The 14,543-nt window shown below is 45.7% G+C and overlaps 1 protein-coding gene across 2 annotated transcripts in view; it reads left to right on the top strand.

Annotated features, from left to right (window-relative positions):
- The window catches only part of GID4 (GID complex subunit 4 homolog), a 29,003-nt gene extending 14,746 nt beyond the window's left edge, over window positions 1-14,257 (top strand). Inside the window, exons 3-5 of one of the 2 annotated variants that reach the window (XM_063656619.1) lie at window positions 10-117; window positions 4,745-4,846; window positions 11,029-14,257. In XM_063656619.1, the coding sequence (XP_063512689.1) occupies window positions 10-117; window positions 4,745-4,846; window positions 11,029-11,061 (243 nt within the window). In that variant the 3' untranslated portion in view covers window positions 11,062-14,257. Of the gene's footprint in view, window positions 1-9; window positions 118-2,569; window positions 3,339-4,744; window positions 4,847-11,028 lie in introns of those variants that run through there. The other variant, XM_054459189.2, reaches the window with a different exon arrangement.
- Window positions 14,258-14,543: the final 286 nt, after the last annotated feature.

Below are 14,543 nucleotides of genomic sequence, written 5' to 3'. Positions count from 1 at the left end.
TTACCATAGGAGTATCCAACCCTTACGACCTTCTTTGAAGGAGAAATAATCAGTAAAAAACACCCTTTCTTAACTCGCAAGTGGGATGCAGATGAAGATGTTGATCGGAAACACTGGGTGAGTAAATCTGATCTATGCTGGGTCATCCAGGGGCTGCTAGAGAATTGGAGAAATGCTGGGAGCCAGAGACCTTGTCCCTTATTGAAGATTACTGGGGCTTTGCAGCCAAGTAAAAGGTTGCACTGCACACAAACCTCAGTTGTTCCATCTTCCTTATGAGGAGAGTTTAAATACGATCTGACCTGCTTCTTAAATCGCAAATGGTTGTCTGATGATAGCAACCCCAGAGTTCCAGCCAGAACTCTGCTCAGCTATCAGAATCTTCGTGTCCCCCTATCCTTCCCACCTGTTTGTCCATCTTCTGTCCACTGTTTCTTTCAAATTACCTCTGCTTGGGGAAAACCCTGTGAAAAATGCAGTGATGACCTCCGGCTTCGGGGCTGGCATGAGATGGAGATGATGTTGTGGGAATCTGCCCTCCCGCTGGCTTATCAGGGCAGAGCCACATCATTTCTTTTTATCCTGGCTCCTGACAGACAAGTATAGTCTTGTCTTAAGTACACCACTATAAATCCCGCTGCCCCCCTTTTTAGCAGTCAAGTGTAGCGCATTCTCACTCAGCGGTGGTGAATGCTTCAAGACAGAGTTAGTGTCCTGGGATCTTTTCATTTGTTGTCATATAAGTACCGTGTCTTCAAAAATCAGTGTCTCGGCTGGGCGCGTTGGCTCGCGCCTGTAATCCCAGCACTTTGGGAGGCCGAGGCGGGCAGATCACGAGGGCAGGAGATCGAGACCATCCTGGCTAACACGGTGAAACCCCGTCTCTCCTAAAAATACAAAAAATTAGCCGGGCATGGTGGTGGGCGCCTGTAGTCCCAGCTACTCTGGAGGCTGAGGCAGGAGAATGGCGTGAACCCAGGAGGCGGAGCTTGCAGTGAGCCAAGATCGTGCCACTGCGCTCCAGCCTGAGCAACAGAGCGAGACTCCGTCTCAAAAAAAAAAAAAAAAAATCAGCTTCTCAACCTGTCTAATAGCCTTTTGCTTTAGTTGACCATGGTGATGGTGAATTTTTGTTTAACATTGAAGAAGTTCAATGGGTTTACCCTCCATAAACCAACCAGAAATGGCTGTGTCAGTAGCAAAGATTCTAGAACTCGTTCTTCCCATTGCCTCTCACACCTGGCTATCTAAACTCTCCACTGGTTCTGGCACAGCAGTCTGTGGAGAGAACTCCCGCCGACCCTTGTCTTGAGTTCACCTCACTAGAGATCAGTTGCTTTGCTTACTCATGTTTTTTATTTTTTTATTTTATTTAAAAAAAATTTTTTTTAGAGTTGGGGTCTTGCTCTGTCGTCCATGCTGGAGTGCAATGGCATGATTATAGCTCACTGTAGCCTCAACCTCCTGGGCTCAAGTAATCCTCCCACCTCCGCACCCTGAGTAGCTAGAACTACAGGCACGTGCCACCACACCCAGCTCATTTTCTTTTATTTTTGCAGAGACAGAGTCTCACTGTGTTACCCAGGCTGGTCTTGAACTCCTGGTCTTAAGTGATCCTCCTGCCTTGGCCTCCAAAAGTGCTGGGATTATAGGTGTGAGCCACTGCACCCAACCTGTTTTTTTGGTTTTTCTTTTATGGGGGTTTTTGTTTTGTTTTGTTCTGTTTTGTTTGGTTTTGTTTTGAGACAGAGTCTCTGTCACCCAGGCTGGAGTGCAGTGGTGTAATCTCGGCTTACTGCAACCTCCGCTTCCCAGATTCAAGTGATTCTCATCTATCAGCCTCTCAAGTAGCTGGGATTACAGACGTGCACCACCGTGCCTGGCTAATTTTTGTATTTTTAGTAGAGACAAGGTTTCACCATGTTGGCCAGGCTGGTCTTGAACTCCAGGCCTCAAGTAATCCTCCTGCCTTGGCCTCCCAAAGTACTGGGATTACAGGCGTGAGCCACCATACCCGGCCCCAAGCTGTTTTTTACTTGAGTAAAAAAAGGAGATCTATCAAATACTGAGGTTCAGTTAAATTTAAATTTAAACTTGAGCTTTTTAAAGCGTTTTTTGAATTCTATACATTTTGATTGTTGTAGCAAATGGACACTAAAAACTAGACAGTCATTTGTGTCTCTCTGTGATACAAGAGAATGCACAAGACCTGAGTATCCAGAAGGTTGGGGGAGCTCAAGTGGTGTATGAAGGTGCTGGGCACCAGCAGGTGGAGTTGGAAAGGGCTCCCTGGTACCATCTGCGCCCACCCCTGCCCAGGGCTAGATTCTTCCTGCATCGCTTGCTGCCTCACGAGATGGCTCCTTCCTCTCCTGTACAGTCCCAGAGTAGAAGGTTCTTCCTTGTAGTAAACCACAGCCTCTCTCCCATTCAACTCTATTTTCCATTTCATATTGGTCCTGCAAAAAGCAAAGTCTTTGAGGCCCATTGACACTCAGTTTTAGGCTAGGTTGACTACAAATTAAATACTTGGAAAGCAACTCTTAATTTTCCCATTGACTTCCATTAGAACATTGGAAGATATCTGGGTCTACAGACTGTGCTAGACTGGACTGAAACATTTTGGGTGAGAGAGGAACTAAGAAGGCCACCCTTGGTACTGGCATGTGAGGTGTGGTTGAGCCAGGGAGCTGAACCTATGGAGTGCTTCCTCCTCCAGCAGTTTGTGGCTGCTTTTGTAGTACTCAGCATTTCTCCTAACTTTCACCACTCATGGAGGACTCCCAGGTTCCCACGTGGGACTCCTGGAGCTCTGTACTGCACCTGGGTTTGTCTGAGATTTACAATGTCTAATACACTTCACCTAGGCTGTCATTTTTTCATTATAAACTAGAATCAGAGATATTGTATTGCATCCTCAGATTTTCCTGAGTGGTATTTAAGTTGCTATTATAGTGGTACTATAAAGTCAATATTCCATATATTCAGTCTACATAGGATAAAAATGTCTATGTGACACCAGGCGTGGTGGCTCACGCCTGTAATGCCAGCACTTTGGGAGGCCGAGGCAGATGGATCACCTGAGGTCAGGAGTTCGAGAACAGCCTGGCCAACATGGTGAAACCCCATCTCTACCAAAAATATAAAAATTAGCCAGGCATGGTGGCACACACCTGTAATCCCAGCTATTCGGGAGGCTGAGGCAGGAGAGTCACTTGAACCTGGGAGGCGGAGGTTGCAGTGAGCTGAGATCATGCCATTGCACTCCAGCCTGAGCAACAACAGCAAGACTTTGTCTCAAAAAATAATGATAAAATAAATCTATGTGACAAAATCTATGACTTAATATCTCTGTATCTTGATTTTTTATTTAAGATGTTTTCTTATCAAATTAACACATGCTTGTTGAAAAATATTTGAAAAAATAGAAAAGCTGGAGGAAAAGGAGTCACCTATGGCAACACCTAAAACTAAAATAGCTGTTAACCTCTTCCTGAATCTCTTTTGGGTATACAGTGTATACTTGTTTTTTGTCTTTTTTTAAAAAATGGGATCATAAGATACAGTTTTGTAACCTATTCCTAATCTCCTGTTGTAAATGTAGAGTCAGCCCTCCATATATGTGGGTTCTGTATCTGTGGATTCAACCAGCCACAGTTTGAAAATATTTCAAAAAAAAAAATTGCATCTGTACTGACGATGTATAGATTTTTTTTTTTTTTTTTTTTGAGACAGAGTCTCGCTCTGTTGCCCAGGCTGGAGTGCAGTGGCACGATCTCGGCTCACTGCAAGCTCCGCCTCCTGGGTTCACGCCATTGTCCTCCTCAGCCTCCCAAGTAGCTGGGACTACAGGCGACCACCACCATTCCCAGCTAATTTTTTCATATTTTTAGTGGAGACAGGGTTTCATCGTGTTAACCAGGATGGTCTTGATTTCCTGACCTTGTGATCCACCTGCCTTGGCCTCCCAAAGTGCTGGGATTACAGGTGTGAGCCACCACACCCAGCAGATGTATAGATTTTTTGTTCTTGATATTTTTCCCTGAACAATACAGTATAACCACTATTCACTTAGTATTCACATTGAATTAGGTATTATAAGTAATCTAGAGATGCTATAAAGTATAGGGGAGGATGTGTGTAGGTTATCTGCAAATATTGCACTGTTTTATATCTGGGACTTAAGCATCTGCAGATTTTGGTATTCATGGGGGTCCTGGAGCCAATCCCTCACAGATATCGAAGGACAAGGCTATCACGTGTTTCTAGTGTCTACTTAGCTAGCTGGCCCAAGCCCCTAGATCATGCAGAGACACAAGCTTCACAAAGCCCTCTTCTCTGAGGCTGGGCAGGCTGTTTCTAAGCTGTTCTGCATGGCTCTTTTTGCTACTTCGGATTTACTTGCAGAGGTCTTCTCATTAATTGTTCTTAGCTTTCGTCTGTTTATTTTGTCTGTCTGTTCACCATTCCCATCCTTTGGCCTTTTCCTCAGCCATGTTAACAAGGCAGGCGTAGGGCAGTGGGGCCTCAGCTGGAGTCCAGGTATCTGCCCCAGGGTTGAGTCTGCATTCACTGGGGTGACCATAGGACCCCATCTGTTACTTTGCCTTAGCTGCCCTTTTGGGAGCCGCATCCCCAGCTGTCATGTCTTGGGAAGGTGGGTTTACCTGGGCACATAAGCATAGTTCTGAGAGCAGCCTCTCCTTCTCTCAGTCAATTGGCACACTCTCTTTTCTGCTTTCAGGGCAAGTTTCTGGCTTTTTATCAGTATGCAAAATCATTTAACTCAGATGACTTTGATTATGAAGAGCTGAAGAATGGAGACTACGTCTTCATGAGGTGGAAGGTAAGGTCCCACCAGGTGGCCCTCCAGACTCCCAGCAAGCCAGGCCCTGTACTGCGCCTACATATCCACTCTAACCAAGGGCTCCCCGTGTCCAGTGCTCGTCACAGCTGGTTGTCATGGCAAAGTCTTCATGACAGGGTCTTTGCACACCTATAAAAAGTGGGCACAGCTCCAGGGCACACACTGGTTAACTGCTGATGTCCCAGACAGCTCCTCCTCGCTGTGCTTTTGGTGGGTAGCAAGTGGATTCGGGCCTAGGTGGCCGCCTCTAACATTGTCTTCTCCCTTTCCTTTCTCCCACCCAAGAATCTTGTTGAACCCCCAAGTTGAATCACTCCAAGTGTTCTGTGGATTCAAGGCAGAGCCAAACTTGCTTTGAACTTAGTCATCAGTTGTACCCAGATCCCTCTACGGGCTTAAACACCGTCCGTGGGCCAGGTCCCCTCCACCACATCCTTTTCCCAGAGCTCAGGAAAGTCTCACCTCCTCTACTTCCCTCCAGCTCAGGAAATGAGGGACCGGGAATGGAACACGGGTTTTTGACTCAGCAGACCTCAGAGAGCCCCACCTGACTGACTTGATGGATTGGCTTTTAGCTGCAAGGTCATTTGTGCTCCCTGCTTTGATAACGTGATATTTACAGCCCCAGAATAGCAAAATCAGGAAGCCAGTTTGTTAAATAACTTTGAGAACATACTAACCCCTAGTCCACAGTCTGCAGGGAAAAAGTCGTTTTATCTTGAAATCTTGCCAGCTTTCATAAAGATGAATCATATTGAGTTGCCTTTCCCGGTCTTTACTTTGCATAGCTAACCACTTTAAGAAGTGGGGATCGGCCGGGCGTGGTGGATCACTCCTGTAATCCCAGCACTTTGGGAGGCTGAGGCAGGCAGATCATGAGGTCAAGAGATCGAGACCATCCTGGCCAACATGGTGAAACCCCATCTCTACTAAAAAATACAAAAAATTAGCCGGGCATGTTGGCATGCCCCTGTAGTCCCAGCTACTCCGGAGGCTGAGGCAGGGGAATCACTTGAACCTGGGAGATGGAAGTTGCAGTGAGCCGAGATCACGCCACTGCACCCAAGCCTGGCAACAGAGCAAGACTCCATCTCAAAAAAAAAAAAGAAATGGGGATCACTGGGCACGGTGGCTTACGCCTGTAATCCCAGCACTTTGGGAGGCCAAGGCAGCCAGATCACGAGGTCAGGAGTTCGAGACCAGCCTGGCCAATATGGTGAAACCCCCGTCTCTACTAAAAATACAAAAATTAGCCAGGTGTAGTGGTGCATGCCTGTAATCCCAGCTACTCGGGAGGCTGAGGCAGGAGAATCACTTGAACCCAGGAGGTGGAGGTTGCAGTGAGCCAAGATTGCGCTACTGCACTCCAGCCTGGGTGACAGAGCAAGACTCTGTCTCACCAAAAAAAAAAAAAAAAAAAAAAAGAAGTGGGGATCACCACTCTTCCAGTAGGTTGCCAGATGCAGAGAGTAAACAGGGAACAGTATGCTCACGAGCTTGCCATCTAGCGGGAAACATGTCAACTAAACAACCTGTTAAAGGAAGTTTATTGTTTGAATTTTATTTTGTTTGTTTTGAGACGGAATCTCACTCTGTTGCCCAGGCTGTAGTGCAGTGGCACAGTCTTGGCTCACTGCAACCTCCGTCTCCCAGGTTCAAGCAATTCTCCTGCCTTCGCCTCCTGAGTAGCTGGGACTACAAGCACACACCACCAAGCCTGGCTAATTTTTGTTTTTTGTTTGTTTGTTTGTTTTTTGAGACAGTCTCACTCTGTTGCCCAGGCTGGAGTGCAATGGCGCGATCTCGGTTCACTGCAACCTCCCCCTCCCGTGTTCAAGCAATTCTCCTGCCTCAGCCTCCCAAGTAGCTGGGATTACAGGTGCCCGCCACCATGCCCTGCTAATTTTTTGTATTTTTAGTAGAGACGGGTTTTTGCCATATTGGCCAGGCTGGTCTCGAACTCCTGACCTCAGGTGATCCACCCACCTCAGCCTCCCAAAGTGTTGGGATTACAGGCGTAAGCCACCGCACCCGACCTGAATTTTAAAATTAATTTTAAAAGCCACAATTTTAGAAGTTGAATAAGGAATGGGAGAGTGTCTTAAATTTGTTTAAAAAGCAATGGACTTGTTTTGCCTCCAAAGAATGTCTCAGGGTGGCTCATCTGTGGTCCTTTAGCAGACCACCTGAGGCCCTGGAGCTTCTGACCTCATCTCTCTGGGAAAGTAGGTGCCAGGACCTGGGTTTCCAGCTTTCAGCTCCAGCAGAGGTGGCAAGCTTGCCTCTCTCCTAAGGTCCCTGGTAAAGAACAGTACCGTTCTGACTGCTTTTGACAAGGCGTCAAGCTATTGGAGGAGGTGTCACAGGGGCTACTGGCAACTGCTCTGCACTCAGAATAGTCCACAGACCTACAGAAGCAACTCACTGTTCTAGATGTTATCAAGCATCTGGTGACAGTTCTGAGAACTGGAGCAGAAACTTAGCTCTTCCTAGGTTGATTGTCTGTGGTCTCTGAAAGATAGAGAGGCAGGCAGACAGGCAGGTGAGTAGGTATTGATTTATGTATTAGATGTTTCGGCCATGGTACCTTCTCTGAATTGCTGATCCTAGTGAGCTCAAGACACAGTTTGTCACTTTAGTATATAGAATACTCCAGGAGCACATGGACGCTTTTCAGAAGTCAGGCTGAGACCCCACAGGCCCGCCATCACCCAGCAATTCTAGGTTAGACTATGAGATCCTATATTTTTCTCGAGTGGTCCTTAGAACCCGCTGATGCTTAACAGGGAGGCCCCGTGGGTGGTCAGAGAATGCTATCTGTTACTGACCCTCTTCATCTGTGTGCAGGAACAGTTTCTGGTCCCAGATCACACGATCAAAGACATCAGTGGTGCTTCTTTTGCCGGGTTCTACTACATCTGCTTTCAGAAGTCAGCAGCCTCCATAGAGGGCTACTACTACCATAGGAGTTCAGAATGGTGAGGACCCCTGAGGACAGAGGCCACGGGGAGGGCTTGCTGCCCAGCTGGCTCTCCCTTGGCTCATCAAACCCAAAAGCAACATCTTAGCCTGTCTCTGTATAGATTCTGTGCTTTATTTGGATGCTGAGAGCTTATTTCAGTGATCTCAGTTGCTCACAATAAGGCCTTATCCCTATGCACAGAGCAGAGTAAATGAGATGAAAATGAAATATAGGTAAAAGAACTCATTTCTAAGCACTTTTAAGAAATACTGTATTTTTGGCAATGTTTATCTCAATCTTGCTGGTTTTTATTTAATCCTTGCAAATTGAATTAGTAACTAAAATGTGAATTGATCCAGTAGTGGACAGTGTGAATTTTGCTGTCAGCAGCTTTTTAAATTTTGTGGCTGCATTCCTTAGAGTTGGTCCAACATGCATTTGATTTAAGGCTCGTGACCTGGGGGCCTGTGAGTGGACAGTCCTGTCCAGTGTGTCACCAACAGTAAAGGACTGAACTCTGCCTAAATGCTAACTTTTGCCACCTTTTGAGGGATTCTCTTGCCTCCTTGCTGCTTTTTAAGCACCTTGCTATACCTGGAGGGCAAACCATATGATAAAATGCCTGATTTCCTCTCTGAAGGTAAAAATTCCTTCTTTCCTTTCCAGTATTTCACACTTTGTTATATGTGAAGTGATCCTACCCTAGATTCCTTGTTCAGTGGTAACGAAATTATATCTGCAAGTAAATGCCAGCCCTGTAGCCACGATTTTTAGGCTTTCAGTAATGGTTTTCATGCAAGTTTGTAAAACTTTTTATAAACCTTTTTAAAAATAATAACAGCTGGCCGGGCGCAGTGGCTCACGCCTGTAATCCCAGCACTTTGGGAGGCCGAGGCGGGTGGATCACGAGGTCAGGAGATCGAGAACATCCTGGCTAACACGGTGAAACCCCGTCTCTACTAAAAAACAAAAAATTAGCCAGATGTGGTGACCGGCACCTGTAGTCCCAGCTACTCGGGAGTCTGAGGCAGGAGAATGGCGTGAACCTGGGAGGTGGAGCTTGCAGTGAGCTGAGATCGGGCCATTGCACTCCAGCCTGGGCGACAGAGTGAGACACCGTCTCAAAAATAAATAAATAAATAAATAACAGCTTTGGTTCGGGCACAGTAGCTCACGCCTGTAATCCCAGCACTTTGGGAGGCCGAGGTGGGCAGATCATGCGGTCAGGAGTTCGACACCAGCCTGGCCAATACAGTGAAACCCTGTCTCTACTAAAAATACAAAAATTAGCCAGGCGTGGTGGTACGCACCTGTAGTTCCAGCTACTCAGGAGGCTGAGGCAGGAGAATCACTTGAACCTCGGAGGCGGAGGTTGCAGTGGGCCGAGATTGCACCACTGCACTCCAGCCTGGGCGACAGAGTGAGACTGCATCTCAAGAAGTGTACAAGTCAATGATCTTTCGTATATTAATAGAGTTGTCTAACTATCAAGTTTAGAACATTTTCATCACCATAAGAGGAACCCCATACCCTTAGCCATTATCCCAAACTCCTTATCCCCTCTGAGCCCTGGGCAACCACTAGTCTTTCTCTTACATATGTATAGATTTGCCTATTCTAGGTATTTTATATAAATGGAATCCTACAAAATATGGCCCTTGCTTCTGGCTTTTTTCACTTAGCATAATGCTTTGAAGGTTCATCCATGTTGTACCATGTATCAGAACTTCTTTTTTATTGCCAATTAATTTTCCATTACAGGTATATACAACTTTTTTTTTGAGACAAAGTCTCGCTCTTGTCCCCCAGGCTGGAGTTCAGTGGCACAATCTCGGCTCACTGCAACCTCCGCCTCCCGGGTTCAATCAATTCTCCTGCCTCAGCCTCCCGAGTAGCTAGGATTACAGGCGCCTGCCACCACGTCTGGCTAAGTTTTGTATTTTTAGTAGAAACAGGGTTTTGCCATGTTGGCCAGGCCTGTCTCGAACTCCTGACCTCAGGTGATCCACCCGCCTCGGCCTCCCAAAGTGCTGGGATTACAGGTGTGAGCCACCGTGCCCGGCCAGTGTATACAACATTTTATTTATCTATTCATTATTTAGTGGACACTTAGATTGCTTCCATTGTTTAGCTCTTGTGAATAACGCTGCTGTGAACATGGGTATATCTGAGTTGCTGCTTTCAATTCCTTGGGCATATAACTAAGAGTGAAATCGCTAGGTCATACGGTATTGCTATATTTAACTTTATGAGGAACTGCCAAACTGTTTCCCACAGCAGCTGCACCATTTTGCATTCCTACCAGTGTGTATGAGGGTTCCAGTTTCTCCACATCCTCCCTGGCACTTGTTATCATGTCTCTATAATTATAGCTACCCTAGTGGATGTGAAGCAGTATTTCGTTGTAGTTCTAATTTGCATATTTTTGATGGCTAATGCATATTTCTTTCCTGATAATTTGTTTTTGGTAAGAAATAAGCCGCTTTTTCCTACGTTCTTCCACACTCCTATATGAAACAAGTAGGGGAGAGCCCACATGCTAGACATTGACTCTAAATGTGCCCGAGGTTGTCATCCCAGCATGTAGATTGTCGGCTTCTGTTTCTCCTCCCTCTGCATGACTCTCTGGAGCACCTGCCAACAGGGGAGGCAAACACCTCAGATATCACTAATGTTTTCCAAGCTTAATACTGTACCTAGGAAAGTGAGAAAATTTAAATGAAAGGTAAAATACAGTTTAAGGCAGTAGTGAAATTAATTTTTCTACGCTCTCTTCAGATACCATGAGAATCAGTTTATGCCTATGCTAGCCATAAAGTTCTTAGGATATGACAGCCTGGCATTACATGCTACAGCAGGAGAGGGCAGAGCAGCCGGTGAGGTTAGGGCTTGGGCGTGGGTCTACATCTTCTCCCAGAGCTTATTGAGGTCTCCTTTTTATAAAACATACCATACTTCATGATTAGAGCAGAATGAAAAAAAAAAACATTCATCTTGTGCATGGTTCAGGAGGATTAACCAAAAAAAGAAAGAATGAATGAAATCAAACTAGGTTCAACTTGAGAAATAGAAAATGAATGTGCATTTCAGTCCAAGTATGTGACTTGTCGGGTGCTCTGGTTTTTGAGGGGTTACTAATGTCCTTTGCTCAGGGTGCATTAGATGACTACCTCCCGTTTCTGTCTCCTCCTCCTTGCAGGTATCAGTCCCTCAATCTAACCCATGTTCCTGAACACAGTGCACCCATCTATGAATTCCGGTGACAACGGTTCAGAACAGCAACCAAATAAAACTGAACTTGGCAAAAAAGAACTTTGCTGAGAAAATTGTGTACCTGCCAGAACCAGGAGAAGTGTGTTCCTGTTTCTTCACGAGCAGACTCGCATCACAAAGCATGAATGTTAACCCACAGAATCCAAGGAGCATGGCTGGCCCGTGGGGCAGGTGGAGGGAGCAGTCTTCGTTCTTCCTCCCCTCAGTGGCAGTTTGGTCTTCACCCGTTTTTAAGCTACCTTAAATGCACTTTTCCTTCCTGCACAGCTAACTTCTACATCACTGAAATGCCCATTCCTTCCTCCGTCTCGCCTCCAGCCGAGTAGAAGGTCTGCTCCCGGATCACCCTCAGCCTTGGTGCTCAGTGGTCCCCAGGCCCTAGACCCCCACCCCCCGCCGGTTGCTTTGTCTGGTAGCTCAAGAGAAGGCAGAGCCCCAGTACCTCTGTGCCCCCCAGAGCTCTGTGCAGGGAGTTGGCTAGCTGCCGCAGCATCGGCCACCAACAACACGAGAGGCAGAGGCTCCAGTCCCTGCTGGGCTGCCTCAGTCTTCAGTGCTGATTGTGTCACGGGTCAGCGTGCGCTGCTGAGCCCTGTACTGTTAACAGTGCAAAGCTAGTGAGTGGCTGTCAGGTTCCCTGGGCCTGCCATCAGGGATCACTAAATTTAAGGCTTCCAGATCCCTGGCAGGAACAGATTCCAGTCCTGCTTACTCAGTACATTTGCTCCAAACTTTTGAACTTGAGGGCAATACTAAACTTAAAAATAAGAATTTTTTTATTACAAAATTATTTTTATGGTCCCTTTAACAAGGACCCTATGGCAAATGCACAATTATTCAGAATTACATTTTATCGTTTTCACATTGAAAACAGCAAATGTTGACTTAGTAATTTTTATATCGATATCTATATGTATATGTATATTTAATCAACCAGCAGTTTTGAAACTAGTCATCCTGGTACAAAAGTTTTGCAGCATTGCCTAAATTATAGTGCTCAACACAAGAACTGTTTTTGGGGCCAGTTTAGCATTTGTGCCTCCTCCTTTTGCTACTCAAAAATAGCAGTGCTTGGCGGCAGCCTTCCATGAGGCAGAAGGGGTCGTCGTTCTCTGAAAACAGTGACTCTGAAATGTTGGGACAGGGGAAGGCGTGGGAAACATGAACATGCTCAGATAACTCGAGGCTCACGTGCCAAAGTGTGTGTGTGTGTGTGTGTGTGTGTGTGTGTGTGTGTATGGTGTTTTGTTTTTTTAAATGTTTTAAAAGCTTAATAGGTTGGCATCAGTTGTAGCCCACAAACATGGGCAGGGCTTTGGGGAATTGGCATTTTTCTGGTGGTTTACAAGACTTACTCCGAATACAAGAGGAAAAGCTTTAAAAACAAGATTGCATCATAACCCCCAGGAGCAAAGCAACCTGGAGGCTGCATATCCACGGGCGGGCAGCATAAGAGAACGTGAAGCCCTTCAGTGAGATGAGACGAGCAATGGGAAACCTTTTCTGTTCTTAAGAAGTGACTTTAATTTTATTGACATATGTACTGTATGTTACTGAGATTGAATGTTAGGGGAAGCCTTAAGGGAGAGGTATTTGGGAAAGTAGCCAGTGGGCACTTGTGATATCTAAAATCTGTTATCCCAGGACTGTGTACAGAGGGGCAACCCACCCATTCAGGAAGGTCAGGGCTTTGGAACCCTAAAAAGTTGGCCCGATGACTTAAAGGGAAAAATAATTCATTCCCAGAGATGAGTCAGAACAGTCTCCTCAATCCTGAAATTCAACAAGGCATCAGAAGGGCTGGCTGTGGTCAAGCCCAGCTGCTGTCATGTGAGGAGATGCTCACTGTGGTTTTGTTGAGCTGATGGCCTTGGTTGAGCTGATGGACAAGTGAAGGAGGCCGTGGGGCTGTGCTGTCCTTCCTGCCGTACGTGCCATTCCACTCTCTTCAGCTCTCCCCTCAACGGCATGCGAGCCCATACCTTCTGCATTTTTACAGGCCTGTGAGGGATATAGGCCTCCCCTTGGAGTACTGAGTCCGGAGGTCATCCCTGAGCTCATCCAGGGCTCATGCTGTGTCTCCGAGTAGTGGCTTGACTGGGCAGGAAGGGCCATTTGCAAACACTGCTGTGTTCTAGACAAACAGCCCAAGTCCTATGGCAGGATTTCTTCCTTCCGTTTTTACCCAGGTAATGAAGTGCACCCATTGTACTGGGAAAAATGAAGAGGTGATACCTTTACTAGATCCTTCAGACACATCTATGAGAAGATTTGTTCATTTAAAAGTCTGCCCACTGAGGATAGGGAAAGGATTAAGGATTTTTCCACCTCCTCTTAGTAACTCCTGAATTACCAACATCAACTTCTTTCTCTCTGTTCCTGAAGGAACTTTGGGGAATCATCTTCATCTGTAGTTATGCTTTCCTGAAACTTCTCAGTGGTTTACATGCCTCTGAAACTATGTGCAATATTTTTGGTTGACACTTGTATCCATCCTTAAGAAATTAGTGCAGATTGCAGATATTCTACTGTCTTCCACCCCAAACAAGCCTGCCATGAGGTGGGATCCTAGGGGTTTGGCTGTTCTTACTCCACTGCTCAGAAAGCTTCCATTCTGCTGTCCTCAGCCTCGACCCTCTTCTGTGCTGGACTTCCACCCACCCACCCTTTTCAAGTTTAGATAGCGTTTCAGCTGCGGTCCCAAAGTAACAAAACAATACCTACTGTTAAGTAGGAAGTCAATCTGTGTGCTGGTTTTGTTGGTTATGTTGAAATCACAAACTCCAGAGGAGCAAAGGGGTTTTTCAATGTCTTTTGCTTTCAGAAACAGAGAATATAATATTCTCACTAAGGCCTTGAATTGATTTTTTTCTCATAAAATAGTCTGATAAGCTAATTTTTAAAAAGAAATGCCATTAACTGTGTTGTATTGTGGTTTAAAATTACTAACAAGTTGTGGGAAAGAAAAATAATATTTGATTTTGAATCTTAAATGTTTTTAAAAATTAGACTTGAATGGGCACAAAGTATAAATATTTTGTTTCTTTATGGAGGACATGTGGAAGAAGTTGAGGGTTTGGGATGGGAGAAGTATTTTGCAGAGCTATCAATGTCCAAATAATTTTTTAAAAATAATAAAGGTATTTAAGCAGTGAGTTTGTCCTTTTTGTAAACCAAAGCAGCTCCATTAGAGGAAACCAGTCCTCTCTGGGCCTGTGGCTGTGGAGCTCTCCAGCGCCAGCCGGAGACCTCTGTGTGCCAGGGCAGGCCGAGGGCCCCTCTGGGCAACTGTTGCAGTGGTCTGGTTGCTCCTTTTTCATTCTGAATGTTTTCAGCTGCTCAGCACTTCTATTCAAGCTCCATTTTGTTAATTTCTGTATTTCTTCAGAGATGTGGAAGCATTTTTTTTTTTCCATATGTGAAGGGTTTATATTTCTATTT

Source organism: Pongo pygmaeus, chromosome 19, assembly GCF_028885625.2.
Source record: "Pongo pygmaeus isolate AG05252 chromosome 19, NHGRI_mPonPyg2-v2.0_pri, whole genome shotgun sequence".
NCBI lineage: Eukaryota > Metazoa > Chordata > Mammalia > Primates > Hominidae > Pongo > Pongo pygmaeus.
Note: the sequence above shows the minus strand (reverse complement) of the source record. Positions and strands in the feature narration are given on the sequence as shown.